At 48.6% G+C, this 22,590-nt stretch overlaps 1 protein-coding gene across 9 annotated transcripts in view; it reads left to right on the top strand.

Annotated features, from left to right (window-relative positions):
* EYA3 (EYA transcriptional coactivator and phosphatase 3) overlaps positions 1-22,590 on the top strand; it is a 166,469-nt gene that overhangs the window by 76,711 nt on the left and 67,168 nt on the right. For 8 of the 9 annotated variants that reach the window (XM_074976655.1, XM_074976654.1, XM_074976650.1 and 5 more), the window contains one exon: positions 20,365-20,431. In XM_074976655.1, the coding sequence (XP_074832756.1) occupies positions 20,365-20,431 (67 nt within the window). Of the gene's footprint in view, positions 1-14,296; positions 14,408-20,364; positions 20,432-22,590 lie in introns of those variants that run through there. The other variant, XM_074976658.1, reaches the window with a different exon arrangement.

The raw sequence follows: 22,590 nt of genomic DNA, 5'->3' as shown, positions 1-22,590 counted from the left end.
CACTTTCAAAGAACTTTGTATTCCTGCCTCTGTACAAGGCCTCTCCCCTTCACGTATGTTTAGACACAGTTCCATCAGTTCTGACAAAACCGCTACTGGATATCTTCCTCCTCCAATGAAATGGAGCCAGGGACAGAGCTGCCTGTATCGTACTGCTCCTGTACGCCATCAGGGAGAAAGATGTCTCTGGGAGCAGCTGCGTTTTCACCCTCCCAGGAGCCAGTGGTACCCCCTGTATGAGAATCCCAGCAATCTTCTCTGCTTCTGTCTTATTGGCTATATTGGGGACCATTAGGATACTGCATCATTATCATTCAATGCTTGCCCGATCTGCAAGAGTGTTGCCATCTGCTTCTACCACTAGAGATCCCTCAAGCAGGCTTACCAAGCCTGTGGTGGAGGAGGGAGAATTCTGTTCTGGTGGTCTCTCTGGAATTGGCTAGATTGTCATCCTCTTTGCTGGATAAGGTTCTGACTGCCTCATTCCTTTACCCACCAAATGACTTCACACAGTTTCGAGACGTGTTACAGAGAGTTGTTGGGGAACTCCAAATCCCACTGAAGAGATCTGAGGTTCCCTGCATATGCTTCTGGACATTCTTCAGCTTTAGGACCAGTGAGACTAGCAGTGACAATCAGTGAAGCTCTGCTGTAGACAGCATGTGAATGGATGGCATGGGATGCATCACCCCAAGGGTGAGGGTTCCATGACCACCACTCCCAAGGGGAGAAGACAGGTGGTGGTTGTCAGGGACGCTCTCCTAAGTGGGGCAGAGTCATCCATCTGTTGGTCAGACCACGAGACTTGAAGTGTGCTGCTTGCCTGGAGCAAGAAAGGGATGCGACAGAGTATCTGTTGAGGCTGGTCAAGCCACTGGACTGCTACCCTTCCTTCTTTTCCATATGGGTACCAATGGTAATGCAAAGACTGACCTTGAGCGGGTCACTGCAGACTTTGTGGCTCTGAGAGGATGGATAAAGGAGTCTGAGGCACAAGTCATGTTACCGTCCCTCCTCCCTGTTGAAGATAAAATCCAAGGTCAGGGCCATTGAATTGTAGAGGTTAAAGTGTTATTAGGCAGATGGTGTCAGAATTCTTTGACCATGGAATGTTGTTTTAGGAAGATAAATTGCACCAAAGAGGTGAGATCCATCTCATGAAGAGAGGGCAGAGCATCTTCTCAGGCAGGCTTGTTACCTTGGGAGGAAGGCTTTAAAATAGGTTCTCTGGAGTGTGGTGGCTGCCCTGAGATAAGTGAGGAAGTGGGATATGAGGAGGAAATACAAGGAGGGAGGGTGCAACAGAGGAAGCCTCCTGATTCATACTGAGAAAGTATGGCAATCATCTAGTTATTTTAGGTGCCTGAACACAAACGCACAAAGCTTGGGAATTACAGAGGACGAGTCTGAAGTCCTGGCACAGTCAAAAACTATGATGTAACTGAAATAACAGAAACTAGGTGCAGTAACTCAATGACTGAAGCACTGTCATGGATGAGTATAAACTGTTCAGGCAGGACAGGCTGGGGAGGAAAGGAGGAGGAGTTGAACTGTATGTGAGAGAGCAGTATGATTGCTCAGAGCACCAGTATGAAACTGAAGAGCAGCCTGTTGAGGGTCTTTGGCTTAATATTAGAGGCATGAGCAATAAGAACAATGTCGTGGTAAACATCCTCTATAGACCACCAGAACAAGAGGGTGATGTAGATGTGGCATTCTTTGGACAACTGATTGAAGTTTACGTGGCACAGGTCCTGTTTCTCTTGGGGTACTTAGGTCACCCTGACATCTGCTGGGTGAGTAATACAGCTGTGCACAAACAATCCCAGATGTTTTTGGAAAGTGTCAAGGACAGCTTCCTGGAGCAAGTGCTGGAGCAATCAGCTAGGGGCCATGCTCTTCTTGACCTGCTACAGACAAACAGGAAAGAATTAGTAGGGGAAGTAGAAGTAGGTGGCAACCTGGGCAGCAGTGACTATGGGATGAGGGCGTTCAGGATCCTGACAAAAGGAAAAAAGGAGCGCTGCAGAATACAGACCCAGAATATCAGAAGAGCAGACTCAGGGAACTAACAGGCAGAATCCACTGGAAGGCTAATATGAGGGGGAAAGGAGTCCAGGAGAGCTGGCTGTATTTTAGAGAAATATTATTGAAGACTGAAGAACAAACCATCCCAACATGCAGAATGTCAGATATGGCAGGTGACCAGCTTGGCTTAACAGAGAAATCTTTGGTGAGCTTAAATGCAAAAAGGAACCTTGCAAGAAGTGGAGACTTGGACAGATGACTAGCAAGGCCTATAAAAACATTGCTTGAACATGCAGGGCTGTAACCAGGAAGGCCAAAGTGTGGTTGTGGCAGCTAGCAAGAGGTAGAAAACACAAAGGGTTTCTACAGGTATGTTAGCAACAAGAAAGTGATCTGGGAAAATGTGGAATCCATGGTGAACGGAGAAGGCAATCTAGTGATAGAAGGTGTGGAAAAAGGTGAAGTACTCAGTGGTTTTTTTGCATCAGTCTTTGCAGACAAGGTCAGGTGCCATGCTGCTGCACTGGACAGGACAGTATGGGGAGGAAGTGAACAGCCCTCAGTAGGGAAAGAACAGCTTAAGAACTGTTAAAAGAAGCTGGATGTGCACAAGTACATGGGGATGGATCTAATGCATCCAAGGGTGCTGGGATAGTTGACTGATGTGATTGCAGAGCCATTGACCATTATCTTTAGAAACTTGGGGTGATCAGGGGAGGTGCATGCGTCTGACAAAGCGAGTCTTTGCCCATGAAAGCTTATGCTCCAAAAAATCAGTTAGTCTATAAGGTGCCACAGGACTTCTCGTTTTTGTGAATGCAGTCTAACACAGCTAACCCCTGACACTTTTGATATGGTTACTCACCGTACTCTTGCCAGCAAATTAAAGAAATCTGGCTTAAAAGAATGGCCTACGAGGTGGATAGAGAGCTGGCTAGGTCTTTGAGCATAATGGGTAGTAATGAGTGTCTTGATGTCTAGTTGGGAACCAATATCAAAGGGGAGTGTCCCAAGGCTCCATCCTGAGTGGCTTTTGTTCGTACTGGAGAGAGGCAACAGAGGGCATTGAAAGCAATTAGGGGTCTAGGGGCCATGACTTAGCAGGAAAGGCTGAGGGAGCAGGGCTTGTTTAGACTGCAGAAGAGAAGAGTGAGGGGGGATTTGAGATCAACCTTCATCCACCTGAGAAGGGGTTCCAAAGAGGACAGAGCCAGGCTGCTCTTAGTGGTGGCAGATGACAGAACAAGGAGAAATGGTGTCAAGTTTCAGTGGAGGAAGCCTGGGTTGGATGTTAGGAAAAACTGTTTCACTAGGAGGGCAGTGAAGCACTGGAATGGGTCGCCTAGGGAAGTGGTTGAGTCTTCTTCATTAGAGCTCTTTAAGGTCAGGCTTGTCAAAGCCCTGGCTGGGATGATTTAGTTGGGGCTGGTCCTGCTTCGAGCAGGGGGTTTAACTAGATGAATTACCAAGGTCTCTTCCAATCCGAATCTTCTATGGTTCTGTGTGGCATGCTCCTGCTTCATATGCGGCCATGCCTGAAGGAGAGGAGTTTGCAAATAATCTCCCACAATGAGGTCATGCTTATTGTCAGGCCCTCACTCATAGTCAAAACTGCCCTCCATTCTGCAGGAATGCAGGTGATATCTCATAAAAGAATAAATGGGCATAAATCAGACATCAGGAACGGTAATGTACCGAAGCCCTTGGGGGAACACTTCAGTCTCCCTGGGCACTCAGTGGCAGATTTAAGAGTGACAGTCCTGAAACAAAGAAATGTCAGAAATCAAATGGAGAGATAAATCTCTGAGCTGCAATTTATTTGCAAATTTGACTCCATGAACCATGGGTTAAACAGAGACTGGGAGTGGCTCACAGCTCACAAAGGCAGCTTCTCTGCCCTGGGTGTTAAGATCTCCCCATTAGACTCTGACAAAGGCTCACGTCCCCCTGTCTGATCTGACTTGTTTTTTCCTCTTTTGATACCTACTATTGATAATGGGCCGTTTCCACCTTGCTGACTAGACCTTGTCAGCTCTGGCCCTCCCTCTTACTGGGACCCCACTCTTTAAATATCCCTCTGAAACCACCCCACTACTCATGCATCTGATGAAGCGGGTCTTTGCCCACGAAAGCTTATGCTCCAAAATATCTGTTAGTCTGTAAGGTGCCGCAGGACTTCTTGTTGTTCTCTCAGTACCATCAATGACTCTCTTCATTTGGAAGACCATCTGTCTTTGCACACACTAGAATGAAAATTCTACCACTGTTGTGTACCCCAGGGGTGTGCAGACTGGGAGGTGGGACATTTCTTGGGGGTGGGGAGGGGGCAGTGCCATGTGATTGCCCTTCTATTCCCCCTCACCATTCCCTCCCCCAGCCTCTCCCGAAGCACTTTCAAAGAGAGTGTTTCCAGAGCTAAAGCCCCTGGGAGGACCACAGCACCATGAGCTGGAATTAAGTGGTATAAGCAAGAAGAGTGCACTGAGCACTGGTCTGTATGACTTCTCTTGCTGCAGAGGAAGAAGGCAGCCCTTAGTGTGACAAGTCTTACGATTTTACAAGCGGAAGTAACAGTTCCAAAGCTATCTCATCCTGTGTCCTGTCCCAGCAGCCCTGGCACAGTATGGAACATGAGTGTCTTACAAATTTTACAGCATTTATCTCCTGCATTGTGGCAGCTTGACAAGAATAACCAATAGGTGAACTCAAGTGCTCTAAACTGAGTAGCTAGCTATTCAGTTCAACAAAATAAGCTTGAGAAATGATTCCAAGGGATAACTGTCTGGTGGGGGGAGACAGGAGGAAGAATAATTAGAAAGGGTTAGACAATGCAATATTGTACCTACAGTTTTAAAGCAGAACTCCTATTGATTTAAAAGCTGATGACTAAGATTGGACTAATCTGTATCACAGGGCAAAACGTTAAACACAAAGCAATCTCTGCTAATTGTTCCCACTGAGTGAATTCCAGGATTTTTAGCTCATTTTCTTCATGATTTTGTCAGTTTCTGCCACAGACATGATTAACGTTTGTTTTCAGGCTACTCACTTGGGCTAAGGGTTTCCTGCTTGTACATGTTTTCTTCTCCCTGAGCTATGGGGGACTGTGGAGAGACCCTGCGGATAACACTAAACTAGGGGGAGAGGTAGATACGCTGGAGGGTAGGGACAGGGTCCAGACTGACTTAGGCAAATTGGAAGACTGGGCTGCAAGAAATCTGATGAGGTTCAATAAGGGCAAGCACAGAGTCGTGCACGTGGGCCGGAAGAATCCCAAGCATTGTTACAGGCTGGGGTCCGACTGGCTCGGTAGTAGTTTTGCAGAAAAGGATCTCGGAGTTGTAGTGGACGAGAAGCTGGACATGAGTCAACAGTGTGCTGTTGTAGCCAAGAAAGCTAATAGCATGTTAGGTTGCATCAAGAGGAGCGTTGCCAGTACATCCAGAGAAGTGATTATAGTACTTTATTTGGCTTTGGTGCGGCTGCATCTGGAGTAGTGTGTCCAGTTCTGGACACCATTTATAGGAAGGATGTGGACACACTGGAGAGGCTCCAGCGGAGGGCGACCAAAATAATTAGGGGGCTGGAGCATATGACTTATGAAGAAAGGTTGGGGGAACTGGGACTGTTTTGTCTGCAGAAGAGCAGACTGAGGGGGGACTTGATAACAGCCTTCAATTTACTGAAGGGAGGCTGCAAAGATGCTGGAGAGAGGCTGTTCACAGTGGTCACAGATGGCAGCACACAGAACAATGGTCTCAAGTTGCAGTTGGGAAGTTCCAGGTTGAACATTAGGAAAAACTTTTTCACTAGGAGGGTGGTGAAGCATTGGAATGGTCTACCCAGGGAAGTAGTGGAGTCTCCATCCCTGGAGGTGTTTAAGTCTCGCCTTGAGAAAGCCCTGGCTGGGCTGATCTGATGGGTTTGGTCCTGCTTAGAGCAGAGGGCTGGACTCGATGGCTTTTTTAGGTCTCTTCCAGCTCTATTGTTCTATGATTCTGTGCTTCAAATATTGGGCTTTCAACCTTTGGTAATGCGCTGGTACATCCATTTGCCACGTGACTGTTCCAAGTTTGGACACTTATTGCAAAAAATAATCTTTGCAAGTGTTCACTGTGTGGTGTACTGGAGAATACTTCGGAACTGCAAGCTACCATTGTAAAAGCAGGGCAAGGATAGTGGTGATGCTCCTATTTGCAGATCAGGGGATGCTTCTCCCCACTCCCTCAGAGCCCCGGTTGCTGAGGGAGCACAGTGCAAAACCTTCCAAGCCACTTGCTTCTGGGGTCATCTGGGGCTTGGGAGGCTCCTGCTAATTGCAGGGACAAAAACTGGGGCCTGACATAAAAAGTTTGCTCACACCGGTCTACGCAAATGTGCAGATCTCTCTTGTACAGACCATATGGACCCCCATGCGAGCAACGAAAGATCCAGGTCCACTTATGCTGCTTCCACTCCCCACCCCCAACAGGCATCAATGTCTCATCCTCCAGCCAAGAGATATTTTTGACACACATGTGAGAGTTGCTCCATTAGGGGGTCATTCAGCACTCTTTTTACATGCTTTGAGTGCATTAAGAATGCACGAGTCTGAATGTCATCTGCTGTGGCTATATGATCAAGTTTGTAATTCTGTCCCCTTCAGGGACCACTCTCACAGTATTCCTACGCAGAAGATGAATTCCTTATTGCAACAAGAAGCAATAGATCAGATTTCTCCAATATATCGAGGAATAGGAGTTCTACCCCACTTACTTCCTTGTACCCAAGAAAAGAAGTGGCTGAAGACCAGACCTCCAACTCTGCCATCTCAGTTGCTTCATCTGCAATCTGAAGTTTTCCATGGTCACCTTGCCAGCCAAAATTCCTGGTTCAGAAAAAGGCATATAGTTCCTGGTTCTTGATTATCAGAGGCTTACTTCTGCATCAACAATCTGCTCTGATTTGCTCTGATTTGTGGTGGGCTCTGACCTTTCCTTATACAGAGTAGCACCTTTTGGAACAGCTACTGCCCTGAGTCTTCAGCTCACATCAGGCTTTATGGTTTTCCTTATTTTTTCCCCCTCATTGACTGGATTTCTAGCCACCATTTCCTGCCTAGAAGCCCACTCATCAACTTCTTTGTTGTTTGGCCTCCTTTCTTCATTAGTAGTTAGCATTAACATCAAGAAGTCAATCCTCAATCCAACACAATCATTGCATTTCATTGGAACTACCCTAAACTCTCCTGGAAGAGGCATACATGTAGACAGGTTTCAATCAGTGAATGTTGTCATAGCTTACATCAGAAACAACCCTTTTGTACCTGACAAGATGTGCCTCTCCATACCTGGCTACATGGCTTCATGCACCTACATGATGCCCTTTATTAGACATCACGTTCTCTGCCTGCAGACAGAGCCTCAGTCCTCATAGTCACTGAACTCTCATATTAAGAACCTCATACTGACAGTCCCACCCAAGATTCTGTCATCCCTCCTATGGTGGACAGGCCCACATCACATATGTGTGGGAATTCCCATTTCTTCCCTCTTCCCTGGAGAGAGCTGTCATCACTGACATGTCACTGTTAGGCTGGGGTACACATATGGACAATGACCACATCATACATGAGACATGGATACCTCTTGAATACGGAATGTACATCAGTATCCTTTTGAGTAGTGGGCGACAGGGTGTGAATCCTTTTTCTTCCACTCATTTTGTCCTGATCATGTCCTGATCATGTTGCAGAAAAACACCAAGGTCTTTTATCTCAGTAAATGAAGAGGAGTGAGACCCACATCTTTATGCACAAAAGTGGTGTAACTCTGGAATTGGCACACCAGCAATCAGATCACCCGCAGCTGGCCTCTAGGGAGGTGGAATGTGCTCATGGCTCACTCAGCAGACATTTTGTGATTAATCATGAAGGGAACTTCACAGTGCAGTGCTTCATGAAGTTGTGCAGTTGGTGACCAGAAACAAAGACCTGTTCGCTTCTCAGACACAGCACCACATATTGCTCTGGGGAGCCCTTGTTTACTGCTCTCAAGACCATCAATGCCTTTCTTCTCTCTTGGATGCACCAGCTCAATTATACCATCCTTTCTCTACTGATCCTACCTCCTGTGCGCCACAAAATCCATTGAAACAAGGCCGCCGTCATTCTGATTGCCCCCTTTTGACCCAGGCAGGTCTGCTTCTCCAGTCCTCCACCCATTTCATCCCACCTGTCCATTCCCAATCCCACACTTCCTAGCCTTTCGACATGGTCCCTTGGCAAGATGATGCTCACCAATCCATGTCCACTCCACCTCTGTGCATGGTACTTGGATGGGCACCAGCTACAGAGCAAACATGTTCTTCTTCGAGTGTCCCCGTGGGTGCTCCACAATAGGTGTCGGGCTTGCCCGGCGCCGCAGATCGGATCTTCCAAGCAGTTTCTGCCGGACCGCGCATGCGCCGGCGCGCGCCGCTCCCTTGCGCGCTCCTGGCCATGTGCGCGATCCGGTCCCCGCCAGTTCCTCTTAACCGCCATCGGCTGCAGACGGAATCCGAACTAGGCTAAGGCCAAGTAGCGTATTCAATGACTTTAACTGTTTTTCTTTAAAGTTTTTCAAGTACTTAGGCTACTGCAAGTTAGCCGGTTGTTATTTTTGCAAAAAAACAAAACAAAACAAAAGCAACAAACAAACTACAAGCGGGACAGCTTCAATCCAGTCCCAGTAACAAGCGCCGGAGGCCAGGAGCATAGGGCCATCAGCCCTCCTGCTGCGGCAGGCCATCGGAAGGGGAAAACAGCACAGAGAAGGTGCTAAGTACCCGTTTAACAACTGAAAGACTCACCAACAATGTCCTCTTCGGGATTTAAAAAATGTGAGTCCTGCCGAGAGGCGATGCCAGCGTCCGATGGGCACAGTCTATGCATAAGGTTCCTTGGGGAGTCCCATGTTGCACAGAAATGCTCCTTCTGTGCTAAATTAACAGCCAGAGCAAGGAGAGACAGGGAGATGCGGCTTAAAATGCTGCTTTTTGATAAGGCCCTCCAGCCAGACATGTCGGAGCGGCCGCAGCAGGAGGGACCCTCTGGGGCCCATAAAAGGAAAGCTGCCTCCCTCACCCCATCAGCGCAAAAACGGAGGAAAGGCTCCCCAGCCCGATCCCTGCCGGCAGCAACAGCGAGCGGGACGGGAGGAGCGAGCAGCCCCCAGCCGCAGCAACAGCTGATCGGCGGCGGCACGGAGAGCCACGTGGAAGCGGCTCAGCCTCCGATGATCAAACAGCCGCCCCGCACCGCAGGCAGGGCGGCGGCTAAACAAGCGCCGGTACCGGCGGCACCGCAGGCAGCGGCACCGACCCCCGGGGAACCGGCGGTGCAGAGCGCGCAGGCACGCAGCCTGCAGACACCGAAGGACACCGCACGTGCGGCACCGCCTTCGAGCGTGCCAAGCACGGTGCGGACGGGGCCGGGATCCCCTGTGCGTCAGGGGGCAGAGTTACCTCCTCCGGGGAGGGGGAAGGCTGCACACAAGAGGAGGCATTGCAGCCCCTCTCCGGACAGGGCTGTGGAGTTGCTTTCTCACAGCCCTCCGCTTATGTTGCAGACTCCAACCAGAAGGCAGGGGTCCCCCCTAGCCTACCCGGAGCCCCCTTCTCCATTTTTGCAACCAGACTCACCCTGGCTGGAACCACCTTCACCCTTCCTGGGGTTTGAACCGCTGGACTATTATGCAAAATCGCTCTCTCCAGTGTCTCGACGATCTCCCTCCCCCAGACGCAGAGGGTATGCACCAAGGGAGTGCTCTAGGTCACCTTCCCAAGAACAGTGCCTATACTGCCATGGTCGCCCCTACCATGCGGGGCATAGACACCATCGGCAATCTACTAGGGAAAGATCCCCACAGACGATCTCGTACCCCCGAGGGCAATTGCGACCGGGGACAGAGACTCAAGCATCTCACGGGGGAATGGTTATGGAACCCCGAGATTTTCCCTCGCAAACCTCTAGCGAGAGGGTGTACCATCACCAGCAGGAACCGGAAGGGTCCAGAGAGACGTACCCCAGCGGTTCCTCGCTCTCCTCCCCGGACGAGGCTACGGCCCCGGGGGACGTCCATCCTCCGGACGATCTCAAACAGTTTCAAGAGCTGTTTAAGAGGGTGGCCTTCACGCAAGGCATCCAGACAGCAGAGGTGCAAGAGAAACACCATAAGCTCCTCAAAAATTTGAGACCTCCGGCCTCCTCCAGAGTAGCAATACCACTTGATGAAGCGATCTTAGAGTCCGCCACTACGATATGGCAGACCCCTGCGACTATTCCGCCTGTCCAAAAGAGAGCGGATAAGAAATACTTCGTGCCGGCGAGGGGCATGGAGTTCCTGTTCAGCCACCCACAACCAAATTCCTTGGTGGTGGAGTCCTCGCAACAAAGATCAAAGACATCTCAATTCAGGACAGGGTAAACGGACAAAGATGCCAAGAAGCTAGAGCTGTTCGGCAGAAAGGTCTACTCCTCCTCCACTTTAACGTTGCGAATGGCAAATTACGCAGCGCACTTAGCGAACCATAATTTTGACAACTATTCCAGGTTAACCTCCCTCATGGACTCGCTTCCAGAGGACAAAAAGCCGGTGCTCAAGGCCATAGTGCAAGAAGGCTATGCGGCCTCGAGGACGGGAGTTCAGATCGCCCTGGACGTTGCGGACACAGCAGCACGTTCCACAGCAACGGCAGTGGTGATGCGAAGGGAGTCCTGGCTCCAGACTTCGGGTATACCGAGGGATCTGCAGGCGAAGATAGTTGACCTTCCCTTCGATTCGCAGAAGCTGTTTGCTGAATCAACTGACTCGGTCCTTCATTCCAGTAAAGATTCAAGAGCCACACTCAGGAGCCTGGGGATTTACACCCCTCCATACACAAAGAAAAGGTACTACCCTCAACAAAGACGGTACCAGTACCAGCAACAGCGCCCCCAGTACCACAGGGGTTACGAGCAAGGGCGACATCAACAGCACCAGCAGTACAGAACTCCAAGGCGACGTTCACAACAGAGCCGTGCGTCCTCGGGGCGGGGCCAAAGGCCACAAGTTTGACATACAGATCCAGGGCTGCGCCATCACTACCATCGCACAAGGTCATCCGAAGCGACTATTCCACCATCGCCTCCGACCATTATACGACCAGTGGCAAAGGATCACCACAGACAAATGGGTGCTGGAGATCATAGCCACGGGGTACGCCATCCCCTTCCAGTCGCTCCCACCGTCTCGACCTCCACCCAAGCCCCACCTCCAGGAGGCCTCCCATGTAGCGAGGCTCAGGCAGGAGGTGGACTATCTCATGCTCATAGGGGCAGTGGAAAGAGTGCCGGAGCAACTGCAAGGGAAAGGGTTCTACTCCAGGTACTTCCTCACGGAGAAAAAGACAGGAGGCTGGAGGCCCATCTTAGACCTTCGCGGCCTCAACAGGTACCTGCTCAAGCAACGTTTTCGGATGACCACAATCGCCTCCATCCTTACAGCACTGGACGATGGAGACTGGTTCGCAACCCTCGATTTACAAGACGCGTACTTCCACATAACTATCCATCCGGCTCACCGGCGATTCCTCCGGTTCATGGTAGGCAACGAACGCTTCCAATACAAGGTCCTACCGTTTGGCCTCTCCTCGGCCCCCAGAGTCTTCACCAAGACCTTGGCAGTGGTGTCAGCCTACCTGCACAGACAGGGGGTATTTATTTTCCCGTATCTGGATGACTGCCTGCTCGAAGGGGGAGGTTCTGCGCATGATACGCGTCACAGCAAACACGTTCTCTTCACTCGGCCTGGTTATCAATCTGGCAAAATCAAAAATAGACCCCACACAGGACATAGAGTTCATAGGGGCTCGCATAAACTCGGTTACAGCGAGAGTTTATCTACCAGAGGCTCGCTTTCGGGCCATCGGTTCCCTCGTGCAGGTCATCACCTTCAGCCCTACGGGTGCCGGTCTTGACGTGCTTGCAGCTGCTGGGCCACATGGCAGCGGCGACGTTCGTAGTACAGAACTCCAGGTTACACATGCGCAGCATGCAGCACTGGCTGGCGAGCGTATACAAACCGGCAGTAGACACCGTTCACAGGGTGGTGTCGCCCACAGCCGGGGTGCGCAAATCCCTACAATGGTGGGTAAACCCCAGGAACCTGCTAACAGGGGTACCCTTCCACCAGCCGCAAATATCGGTTTTTCTCACTACAGATGCCTCCCTCATAGGGTGGGGAGCGCACATGGGCGAAGAGGTGACTCAAGGACTGTGGTCACCCACGGAACAGTCACTACACATAAATATGCTGGAGCTCAGAGCAGTGTTCAATGCCTGCAGACACTTTCGAGACCACATACAAGGCAAAGTCGTCGGGATCAGTACGGACAATACCTCCACCATGTTTTATATAAACAGGCAAGGAGGAGCTCGATCCCGTGCCTTATGCGCGGAAGCAATCCGCTTATGGAACTGGTGCATCGCCAACAATATAATCTTGAAAGCCTCATACTTGCCGGGTGCGCACAATGTGAAGGCAGACCAGCTGAGCAGGCGTTTTGCACTCACACACGAGTGGCAGATCCGTCCCGATCTGCTACGGCCGATTTTCCACGCATGGGGTTTTCCCCAAATAGATCTGTTTGCCACTCAGCACAACAAGAAGTGCCCACGATTCTGCTCCAGGGCAGGACTGGGATAGGGGTCCCTGGGGGACGCGTTCGCGATCCCGTGGAGGGGCCCCCTGCTTTATGCGTTTCCTCCCACAGTGCTGATCCACAAAGTCTTGCAGAAAGCCAGGAGGGAAAAGGCCCGGATGATCCTGATAGTCCCAACGTGGGATCGCCAACAATGGTTCCACCTACTCCTGCGCATGTCGGACCGTCCACCGATGCCTCTTCCGGTGGCGCCGGATCTGCTCACGCAAGCCAAGGGGTCCATAGTGCACCCGCACCCCCAAAGCCTGCGACTACAAGCGTGGTTAATCCATGGCTCAGCTCCCTAGAGAGCACATGCACAGTGGAAATACAGCAAGTCCTAGAAAGTAGCAGGAGGACTTCCACCAGGAAGACCTACAAGCAAAAATGGACTCGCTTCACGGCTTGGTGTTCTACCAAACAGCTGGCCCCCCTTTCGGTGCCTATACCTACAATACTAGAGTATTTACTGGACCTCAAGAGAGGAGGACTCTCGCTATCCTCGTTGAAGGTCCACCTGTTCGCCCACCCTATGGTTACCAGGTTCCTCAAAGGGTTGGTAAACCTATACCCCCCTCGGAAACCGATTCCACCTTCGTGGAACTTGGACCTGGTGCTTACCACGCTAATGGGACCACCGTTCGAGCCCTTGGCCACGGTTCCCCTCCGCCTCCTTACAATAAAGACGACCTTTCTTCTTGCAATTACGTCAGCTCGTAGGGTGAGCGAGCTCGCGGCAGTCATGGCAACGCCACCCTGCACTGTTTTTTCCAAGGAGGCGGTAACCATACGGCTGCATCCAGCCTTTGTTCCCAAAGTTTCTTCCGAGTTTCACATTAACGAACCTATTGTTCTACCCTCGTTTTATCCAAAGCCTCATAACTCCAACGAAGAGGCGCGCCTACACCTCCTGGACGTGAGGAGGGCGCTAGCCTTCTACGTAGACAGGACCAAGTCCTTCCGGAAAACGGATAGACTCCTAGTCTCCCTCGCTCCCAAATCGAAAGGAGAAGGTCTCTCCTCGCAGAGAATCTCAAAGCACATTGTATCCTGCATAAAAATGTGCTACGAGCTCAAAAAGACTCCTTTATCGGCCACTCCCAGGGCTCATTCCACTAGGGCGGTGGCGGCATCAACAGCCTTTTTCAAGGGCGTTGCGTTAAAAGACATTTGCAGAGCGGCGACCTGGTCATCCTACGACACCTTCGCCAAACATTACGCCCTTCACAGGGTATTCCAAGAGGATACCCGTCTCTCTGCAGCGGTCCTCTCGGGGACAAGCTGCACATAATCCGATTACCCACCTCCTATCTTGGGTTACTGCTGGGTAGTCACCTATTGTGGAGCACCCACGGGGACACTCAAAGAAGAAAGAAAAGTTACTCACCGTAGTAACGGTGGTTCTTCGAGATGTGTCCCCGTGGGTGCTCCACTACCCGCCCATCCTCCCCGCTTCAGATCTCTGTTAGTGTTTTGCAGGGGCACCCGAGGCGGTTGGTCGAGGAACTGGCGGGGACCGGATCGCGCACATGGCCAGGAGCGCGCAAGGGAGCGGCGCGTGCCGGCGCATGCGCGGTCCGGCAGAAACTGCTTGGAAGATCTGATCTGCGGCGCCGGGCAAGCCCGACACCTATTGTGGAGCACCCACGGGGACACATCTCGAAGAACCACCGTTACTACGGTGAGTAACTTTTCTTTCCTCAGCGTTACAGGACATTGTTTCTAACAGGAGGAGAAATTCCATGAGACAGTGTTACTGAGCTAAGTAGAGAACAACAAGAAGTCCTGTGGCACTTCATAGACTAACAGATATTTTGGAGCATAAGCTTTCGAGGGCAAAGACCCGCTTCATCAGATGCATGAGTGATGGGTGAGGGGGGTTCAGAGGAGTATTTAAAGAGTGGGGTCCCAGTAAAAGGGAGGGCCAGAGCTGTCAAGGAGTATTCAGTCAGAGTGGAAATGGCCCATTATCAGTAGTATATATCAAAACATCAACCATACCATCAGGGGCTCCTTTACCTGTACATCTACCAATATATGCCATCGTGTGCCAGCCATGCCCCACTGCAGTTTACATTGGCCAAACTGGACAGTCTCTGTGTAAAAGGGTAAATGGACATAAATCAGGCATCAGGAACGGTAATGTACAAAAACTTGTGGGAGAACACTTCAGTCTCCCTGGACACTCCGTAACAGATTTAAAAGCAGCAGTCCTAAAACAAAGACATTTCAAAAATCAAGTGGAGAGAAAAATCTCTGAGGTGCAATTTATTTGCAAATTTGACTCCATCAACCAAGGGTTAAACAGAGACTGGAAGTGGCTGGCCCCTTACAAAAGCAGCTTCTCTGCTTTGGGTGTTAACACCTCCACATTAGATTCTGACAATGGGCCACATCCCCCCAACTTATGTGATTTTGTTTTTTCCTCTTTTGATACAGACTACTAATTAATGGGCCATTTCCACCCTGACTGAATAGACCTTGTCAGCTCTGGCCCTCCCTTTTACTGGGATCCCACTCTTTAAATACCCCTCTGAACCACTCCCCCCAACTCATGTATCTGAAGTGGGTTTTTGCCCATGAAAGCTATATATCTGTTAGTCTATAAGGTACCACAGGACTTCTTGTTGTTCTCGAAGATACAGGCTAACATGATTACCTCTCTGATACTTGAGCTAAGTAGAGGCATTTTTCATCCAACATAAAGAATTTCTCCAGAAACAACTGAGGTTCCCCTAACTGCATAGTGCATTCTGTCCTTGAATGCACTGGGCCTTGCACTCAGCACTTTGGTAGCCCACCTGTCAGGGATTAGCCATTCCATCCTCCTGGAGCAGATTACTCTATTTGTACACACCTGCTGACTGCTGGATTTTTGAAAGGCCTCCTAAGAACCTTCCCACCTCTCCAAACCATTGCACCTTCATAGTACTTAAATCTGGTACTCTTGCCATTAATGAAACCCCACTGTGAGCAAATATCATCTTGTACCATATCCCTCCTCTTCACAAAGGTCTCCTTTCTTGTTATCATGACTTTGGTGAGGAGTTTAGGGGAACTCAGAACTATGAAGGCAGATGCATCATTTACTGTCTCCTACAAGGATAAGGTTTCCTTATGATTGCACCTGAAATTCTTACCAAAGAGTATCTGTTTCATTCATTCACTTCCCTGTTTTCTTCCTGAAATCACACACTTCTGCAGAAGAACATCTCGTCCATTCTCTTGATGTCTAATGAACTTGGCCTTCTGCCTGCAGAGAATGACAGCAATCGGTCTATTTACTGAGGTAGTAGAGAGACTTGGGCCAGGGCATCCCCAACAAGAAAATTTCTAGATGAATTTCTAGCTGCATTAAATTCTATCAGCAACTGAACCTCCCCCAATAGGGCTATGGGCTCTCTCCACTAGAATTCAAGCCACAACCACTGCAGCCCTTCGCAATGTGCCTCTAATAGACCTGTAAAGCACTACTTGGAGTTACAGGCACACTTTTGCAAATGACGCATTGGTGCAGGAGACTATGCGAAATAGATCCCTTGGCATGGTGGGTCTTTGCACAACCATTCCAGCCTCATCCTTGCACCTTCCTCTAACTAAGATACTGCGTGCTGGTCACCCGCAGCAGAGCACAATAGGGACCATCACTTAAAGAATAAGAGATTACTTCCTTGTAACTGCAAGTTGATGTGTGGTTGCCATCTGTATTCCACTCCTTGCCCTTCCCCTCTGCTTTGGCTCCATCTGATTCACAGTGGAGAAGGAACTGGAGAAGGAATCTGTCTCCAGCTTTTATCTCCTCAGGTGGCAGTACAGGGTGAGTCGGGGTGCTACTTTGAAATTTTCTGACTCCAGGAGCGTGTGTGACCCATAGTAGAATTCGGAAAAGGGCCACATGTCTCAAGGAACCTCTAGCTACCGGGAAATGACCTCCTCTCCCCTAGTTCTGTTTGACCTAGTACTAAGCAGCAGCAGGTCAATATGCACTAGGAACATTTAATATAAGTTAGCAGTACCTAATACAACTGGTCTGTGTGCAGCAAGCTAGTACACTGTAGATTTATGTTGTGGCTTCCCACGTTTTAGTCCTTCATATACACAAGCCTTGAGACTTTGTCATCCCTACTCATAGGCAGCAACATTCAATAGTTGTTAATACAGCAGAGGGAGCTATTTCATATCATGGAGTTCACAATCCCAAGGAAGGGAAGAGGGGAAAACAGCAAAACACAGGGAATGGATTTCAGGAGGGCAGATTTTGGTAAACTCAAAGAGCTGGTAGGTAAGGTCCCATGGGCAGCAAAACTGAGGGGAAAAACATAGAATCATAGAACAATAGAGCTGGAAGAAACCTAAAAAAGGCATCAAGTCCAGTCCCCTGCTCTAAATAGGACCAAACCCATCAGATCAGCCCCGCCAGGACTTTCTCAAGACTTAAACACCTCCAGGGATGGAGACTCCACTACTCCCCTGGGGAGACCATTCCAATGCTTCACCACCCTCCTAGTGAAAAAGTTTTTCCTAATGTTCAACCTGGAACTTCCCAACTGCAACTTGAGACCATTGTTCCGTGTTCTGCCATCCGTGACCACTGTGAACAGCCTCTCTCCAGCCTCTTTGCAGCCTCCCTTCAGTAAGTTGAAGGCTGTTATCAAATCCCCCCTCAGTCTTCTCTTCTGCAGACTAAACAGACCCAGTTCCCTCAACCTTTCTCCATGAGTCGTATGTTTCAGCCCCCTTGTTATTTTGGTCGCCCTCCGCTGGACCCTCTCCAGCGTATCCACACCCTTCCTATAATTGGGGGCCCAGAACTGGGCACAGTACTTCAGATGCGGCCTCAGCAAAGCCGAATAAAGAGGAATAATCACTTCTCTGGACCTACTGGCAACGCTCCTCCTGATGCAACCTAACATGCCATTAGCCTTCTTGGCGACAACGACACACTGTTGACTCATGTCCAGCTTCTCGTCCACTACAACTCCCAGATCCTTTTCTGCAAAACTACTACCAAGCCAGTTGGACCCCAGCCTGTAACAATGCTTGGGATTCTTCTGGCCCAAGTGCAGGACTCTGCACTTGTCCTTATTGAACCTCACCAGATTTCTTGCAGTCCAGTCTTCCAATTTGTCTAAGTCAGTCTGGACCCTGTCCCTACCCTCCAGCGTATCTACCTCTCCCCCTAGCTTAGTGTCATCTGCAAACTTGCTGAGGGTGCAATCCAACCCCTCATCCAGGCCATTGATAAATATGTTGAACAGAACAGGACCCAGAACCGAACTTTGGGGCAGTCCACTAGAAACCGACTGCCATCCCGACATCGAAACTTTGATCACTACCTGCTGGGCCCGACCTTCTAGCCAGCTTTCTATCCATCTTACCATCCATTTATCCAATCCACATTCCTTTAACTTGCTGACAAGAATATTGTGGGAGACCGTATCAAAAGCTTTGCTAAAGTCAAGATAAATCACATCCATTGATTTTCCCTTATCCACAGAGCCAGTTGTCTCATTGTAGAAACTAATCAGATTGGTCAGACATGACTTGCCCTTCATGAATCTATGCTGACTATTCCTGATCACCTTCCCCTCCTCCAAGTGCCTCAAAATGACTTCCTTGAGGAGCCCCTCCTTGATTTTTCCAGGGACTGATGTAAGATTGACTGGCCTATAGTTCCCTCGATCATCCTTCTTCCCTTTTGTAAAGATGAGCACTACATTTGCCTTTTTCCAATCATCTGGGATCTCTCCTGATCTCCACAACTTTTCAAAGATAATGGCCAAGGGCTCGTCAACAACATACACCAACTCCCTCAGAACCCTAGGATGAATTAGGTCCGGGCCCATGGATTTATGTACGTTTGGCTTTTTTAGATAGCTCGTCACCTGTTCTTTCCCCACCACAGGCTGTCCACCTTTATCCCACAATGCATCACTTATCGCATTGGTCCGGGAGCTGTCCTTGTCCATGAAGACAGAGGCAAAGAAAGCATTAAATACGTCAGCTTTCCCTACATCATCTGTCACTGGGTTACCTCCCTCATCCATTAGGAGCCCCACACCCTCTCTGATCACCTCCTTCTTGGTAACATGCATGTAGAAACTTTTCTTGTTATCCTTCACATTCCTCGCGAGTGGCAATTCCAATTGCACTTTCACCTTCCTGATAACTGTCCTACATTCTTGAGCTATATCTTTATATCCCTTCCTAGACATCTGTCCCAACTTTCCACTTTTTGTAAGCTCCCTTTTTGTGCCTAAGTTTTCCAAGGATTTCCCCAGTAAGCCAGTCTGGTCTCCTACCATATTTGCTTCTCTTGCTGCACATTGAGACGGTTTCTTTTTGTGCCTCCAATAGGGCTTTCTTAAAATACTGCCAGTTTTCTTGGACTCCTTTTCCCTTCATGGTAGCATCCCAGGGGATTCTGCCCATCAGGTTCCTGAAGGAGTCAAAGTCTGCTTTTCTGAAGTCCAAGATGTGTAATTTGCTGCTCTCTTTCCTTCCTTTGGTCAGGATCCTGAAGTCTACCATCTACAGCTGAGGAGAGCTGGCAGTTTTTCAAAGGGACATTATTAAGGGCCCAAAAGCAAGCTATCCTGCTGCGTAGGAAAGATAGAAAATATGGCAAAAGACCACATTGGTGCTCTCCCCTCTGCTGCTACAATTGTTCTGGCAACAACCAGGCTGTTTCTCTGCTCTGTGAGTTCTTGTCCTGTCCCCAAAAGATGGGTGGAAGGGATCGTGCCTAATCTGGTGCCATCAGGAGAGAAGATGGGCTACTGGAGCCATGTGTTTTGCGGACAGTGCAGAGGGGACTGGAGGCAAAACCTGGCTCAAGCTGGCCTCATAGTCTCTCTATCCCATAGTCTCTATAGTTGCTCTGGTAACAGCTGTGTTTGAGGCAGTTCTCAGTGCAGGACACACTGAAGTGAGGTCTCGGGCCCAGATGCACGCACAGAACTGCAGCATGTTCAGGGGATTTGGCACATTCCCAAAATCATAGCATACAGTTAATGCCAAAGATGCTGGTGGTATCATCTGAAGGAACAATATGCAGCTTGGAGTCTGCAGGGGCAGGAAGTTACATTTTTCGTAGAATCATAGAGTACTAGAACTGGAAGGGACCTTGAGAGGTCATCAAGACCAGTCCCCTGCCTTCAGGGCAAGACAAGGCATCATTTAGATCATTCCTGATAGTTGATATCTAACCAGCTCTTAAATATCTTCAATTATGGGCAATTTATTCCAATTTTTAATCACCCTGCTAGTTAGGAAGATTTTCCTTATGTCCAGCCTAAACCTCCCTTACTGCAGTTTAAACCCATTGCTTCTTGTCATCAGAGGTCAAGAAGAACAATTTTTCTCCCTCCTCTTTGTTACCCTCTTTTAGCTACTTGAAAACTGCTCTTATGTCCCCTCACAGTCTTCACCTTGTTTAAACAGCACAAGTCTATAAATCTCTGTTAGCCAGATAGCCAAAGTATTCCAAAAACTTCATAAACTGTAACGTTTTCCAAGTTAGAATACGCTGTAGGATGTGCTAATGTTTCACTATTATTCTTTAAGATATTTTTTGAAATTGTATAATTAAAAAATGCTTTCTTTACAATTTTGTTGTGTAAAATGTTTCTTTTACAGTTCTGACATGCACTGATTACATCCCAAGGTCACCAAATGATTATACCTCACAACTTTATTCTACAAAGTAAGTTGAACTGGTTCTATAATTGAATTTTTCTTTAAACTGTTAAACTTTGGAGTTAATTATGAAAGAATTCAAATGTGAAATTACAGATCTACTAACAGTGGCGGTAACCTATCACTTTAATCAGCTTCTGTGCCAGATGACTTGAGGATAGCTAAAATGACACCACTTTTTCATAGAGGTTCCTGAAGCAATCCCTGTCACTACACAGTGGATATAGTGTACTTGAACTTTCAGAAGGCTTTTGACAAATTCTGTAAGCAAAGGTGTCTAAGCAAAATAAGCAGTTAATGAATAAAAAGGAAGGTCTTCTACACGACCAGTAACCGGTTAAAAATAAGAAACGAGGGTTATGAATAAATTATCAGTTTTCAGAATGAATGGAGGTAAATAGGAGTGTCCTCCCGGGATGTGAAATGGAACCAACATACAGTAGGGTCTCACCATTTGTGAACTTAATGTTCACAAATTCAATTATTTGCGAGTGGCCGCTTCCCCTGGGACTCCGGGCAGGAGCGTCAGCAGCCACCACTTCCCCTGGGACTCCGGGCAGGAGCGTCGGCAGCCACCACTTCCTCTGGGACTCCAGGCAGGAGTGTCGGCAGCCACCACTTCCCCTGGGGCCCTGGTACCCCCTGTTTTTGCGAAAAATCAACGTTCGCGAGGGTTCTGAACACAGAACCCTTGCAAATGTTGAGATCCTACTGTGTTCATAATTGATCTGAATATAGCAGTCAACAGTGAGGTGACAACATTTGCAGACAATACTCAATATTGTGAAGTCCAAAGTAGTCTGCGAGGAGTTACAAAAGGATGTCAAAAAGCTGGGTGACTGGGCAGCAACATGGCAGATGAAGTTGAATGTTGATAGTTGCAAAATAATGCAATTGGAAGACTTTGTCCCAACTATACATACAAATTAATGGGATCTAAATTTGCTGCCATGGTGGATAGTTCTCTGAAAACATCCACTCAGAATTCAGCAGCAGTTAAAAAATATATCAGAGTATTAGGAAGGGATAGATAGTAATACAGAAAATACAATTATACCTCTATATAAAGCCATGGTATGCCCACAACTGGAATACTGCTTGCAGTTCTGGTTACCCTGTCTCAAAAAAGACATTAGAATTGAAGAAAGCATGGAGAAGTGTAAGAAAAATGGTTATAACAAGAAGTCCTGTGGCACCTTATAGACTAACAGATATTTTGGAGCATAAGCTTTTGTGGGCAAAGACCCACTTCATCAGATGCGTGGGGGGAGCCGCTCAGAGGAGTAGTTGAAGAGTGGGGTCCCAGTGAAAGGGAGGGCCAGAGCTGACAAGGTCTATTTAGTCAGTGTGGAAATGGCCTATTATCATTAGTATACACCAAGAGAGGAACAAAAATAAGTCAGATCAGTCGGGGGGATGTTGCCCATTGTCAGAGTTTGTTGCAGGGATTGGTTCCAGGTACTGTGTTGTGGTCTATAATTGCTGGTGAGAATTTGTTTAAGGTTGGCAGCCTGTCTGTAGGCAAGGACAGGCCTGCCTCCGAAGATCTGAGCTGCAATTCATTTGCAAATTTGACTCCATAAACCAAGGATTAAACAGAGACTGGGAGTGGTTGGCCCCTTACAAAAGCAGTTTCTCTGTGCTGGAAGTTCACACCTCCATATTAGCATCCGACAATGGGCAACATCCCCCCGACTGCTCTGACTTGTTTTTCTCCTCTCTTGATGTATGCTACTGATAATGGGCCATTTCCACTCTGGCTGAATAGACCTTGTTAGCTCTGGCCCTCCCTTTTACTGGGACCCCACTCTTTAAATACTCCTCTAACCCCCACCCCTCCACTCATGCATCTGATGAAGTGGGTCTTTGCCCACCAAAGCTTACGCTCCAGAATAACTTAGTCTATAAGGTACCACAGAACGACTTGTTCTTGAAGATACAGACTAACATGGCTACCTTTCTGATAAAAATGGTTATGGCTCTGGAACAGCTTCCATAGGAGGAGAGAGTAAATAGCCTGGGACTTTTCAGCTTGGAAAAGTGATGACTAATGGGGGATATGTGTTTTATTCCTTCACATACCACCAAAACAGTTACCACCCAATGTAATTAATTGACAGCAAGCTTAAAGCAAAGAAAGGGAAATACTTCTTCACGCAATGCACA

This window comes from Carettochelys insculpta, chromosome 24 (assembly GCF_033958435.1).
Source record: "Carettochelys insculpta isolate YL-2023 chromosome 24, ASM3395843v1, whole genome shotgun sequence".
Taxonomy (NCBI): Eukaryota; Metazoa; Chordata; order Testudines; family Carettochelyidae; genus Carettochelys; species Carettochelys insculpta.
The sequence above is the reverse complement of the archived record's forward strand: the minus strand, read 5'-3'. Positions and strand labels throughout refer to the sequence as shown.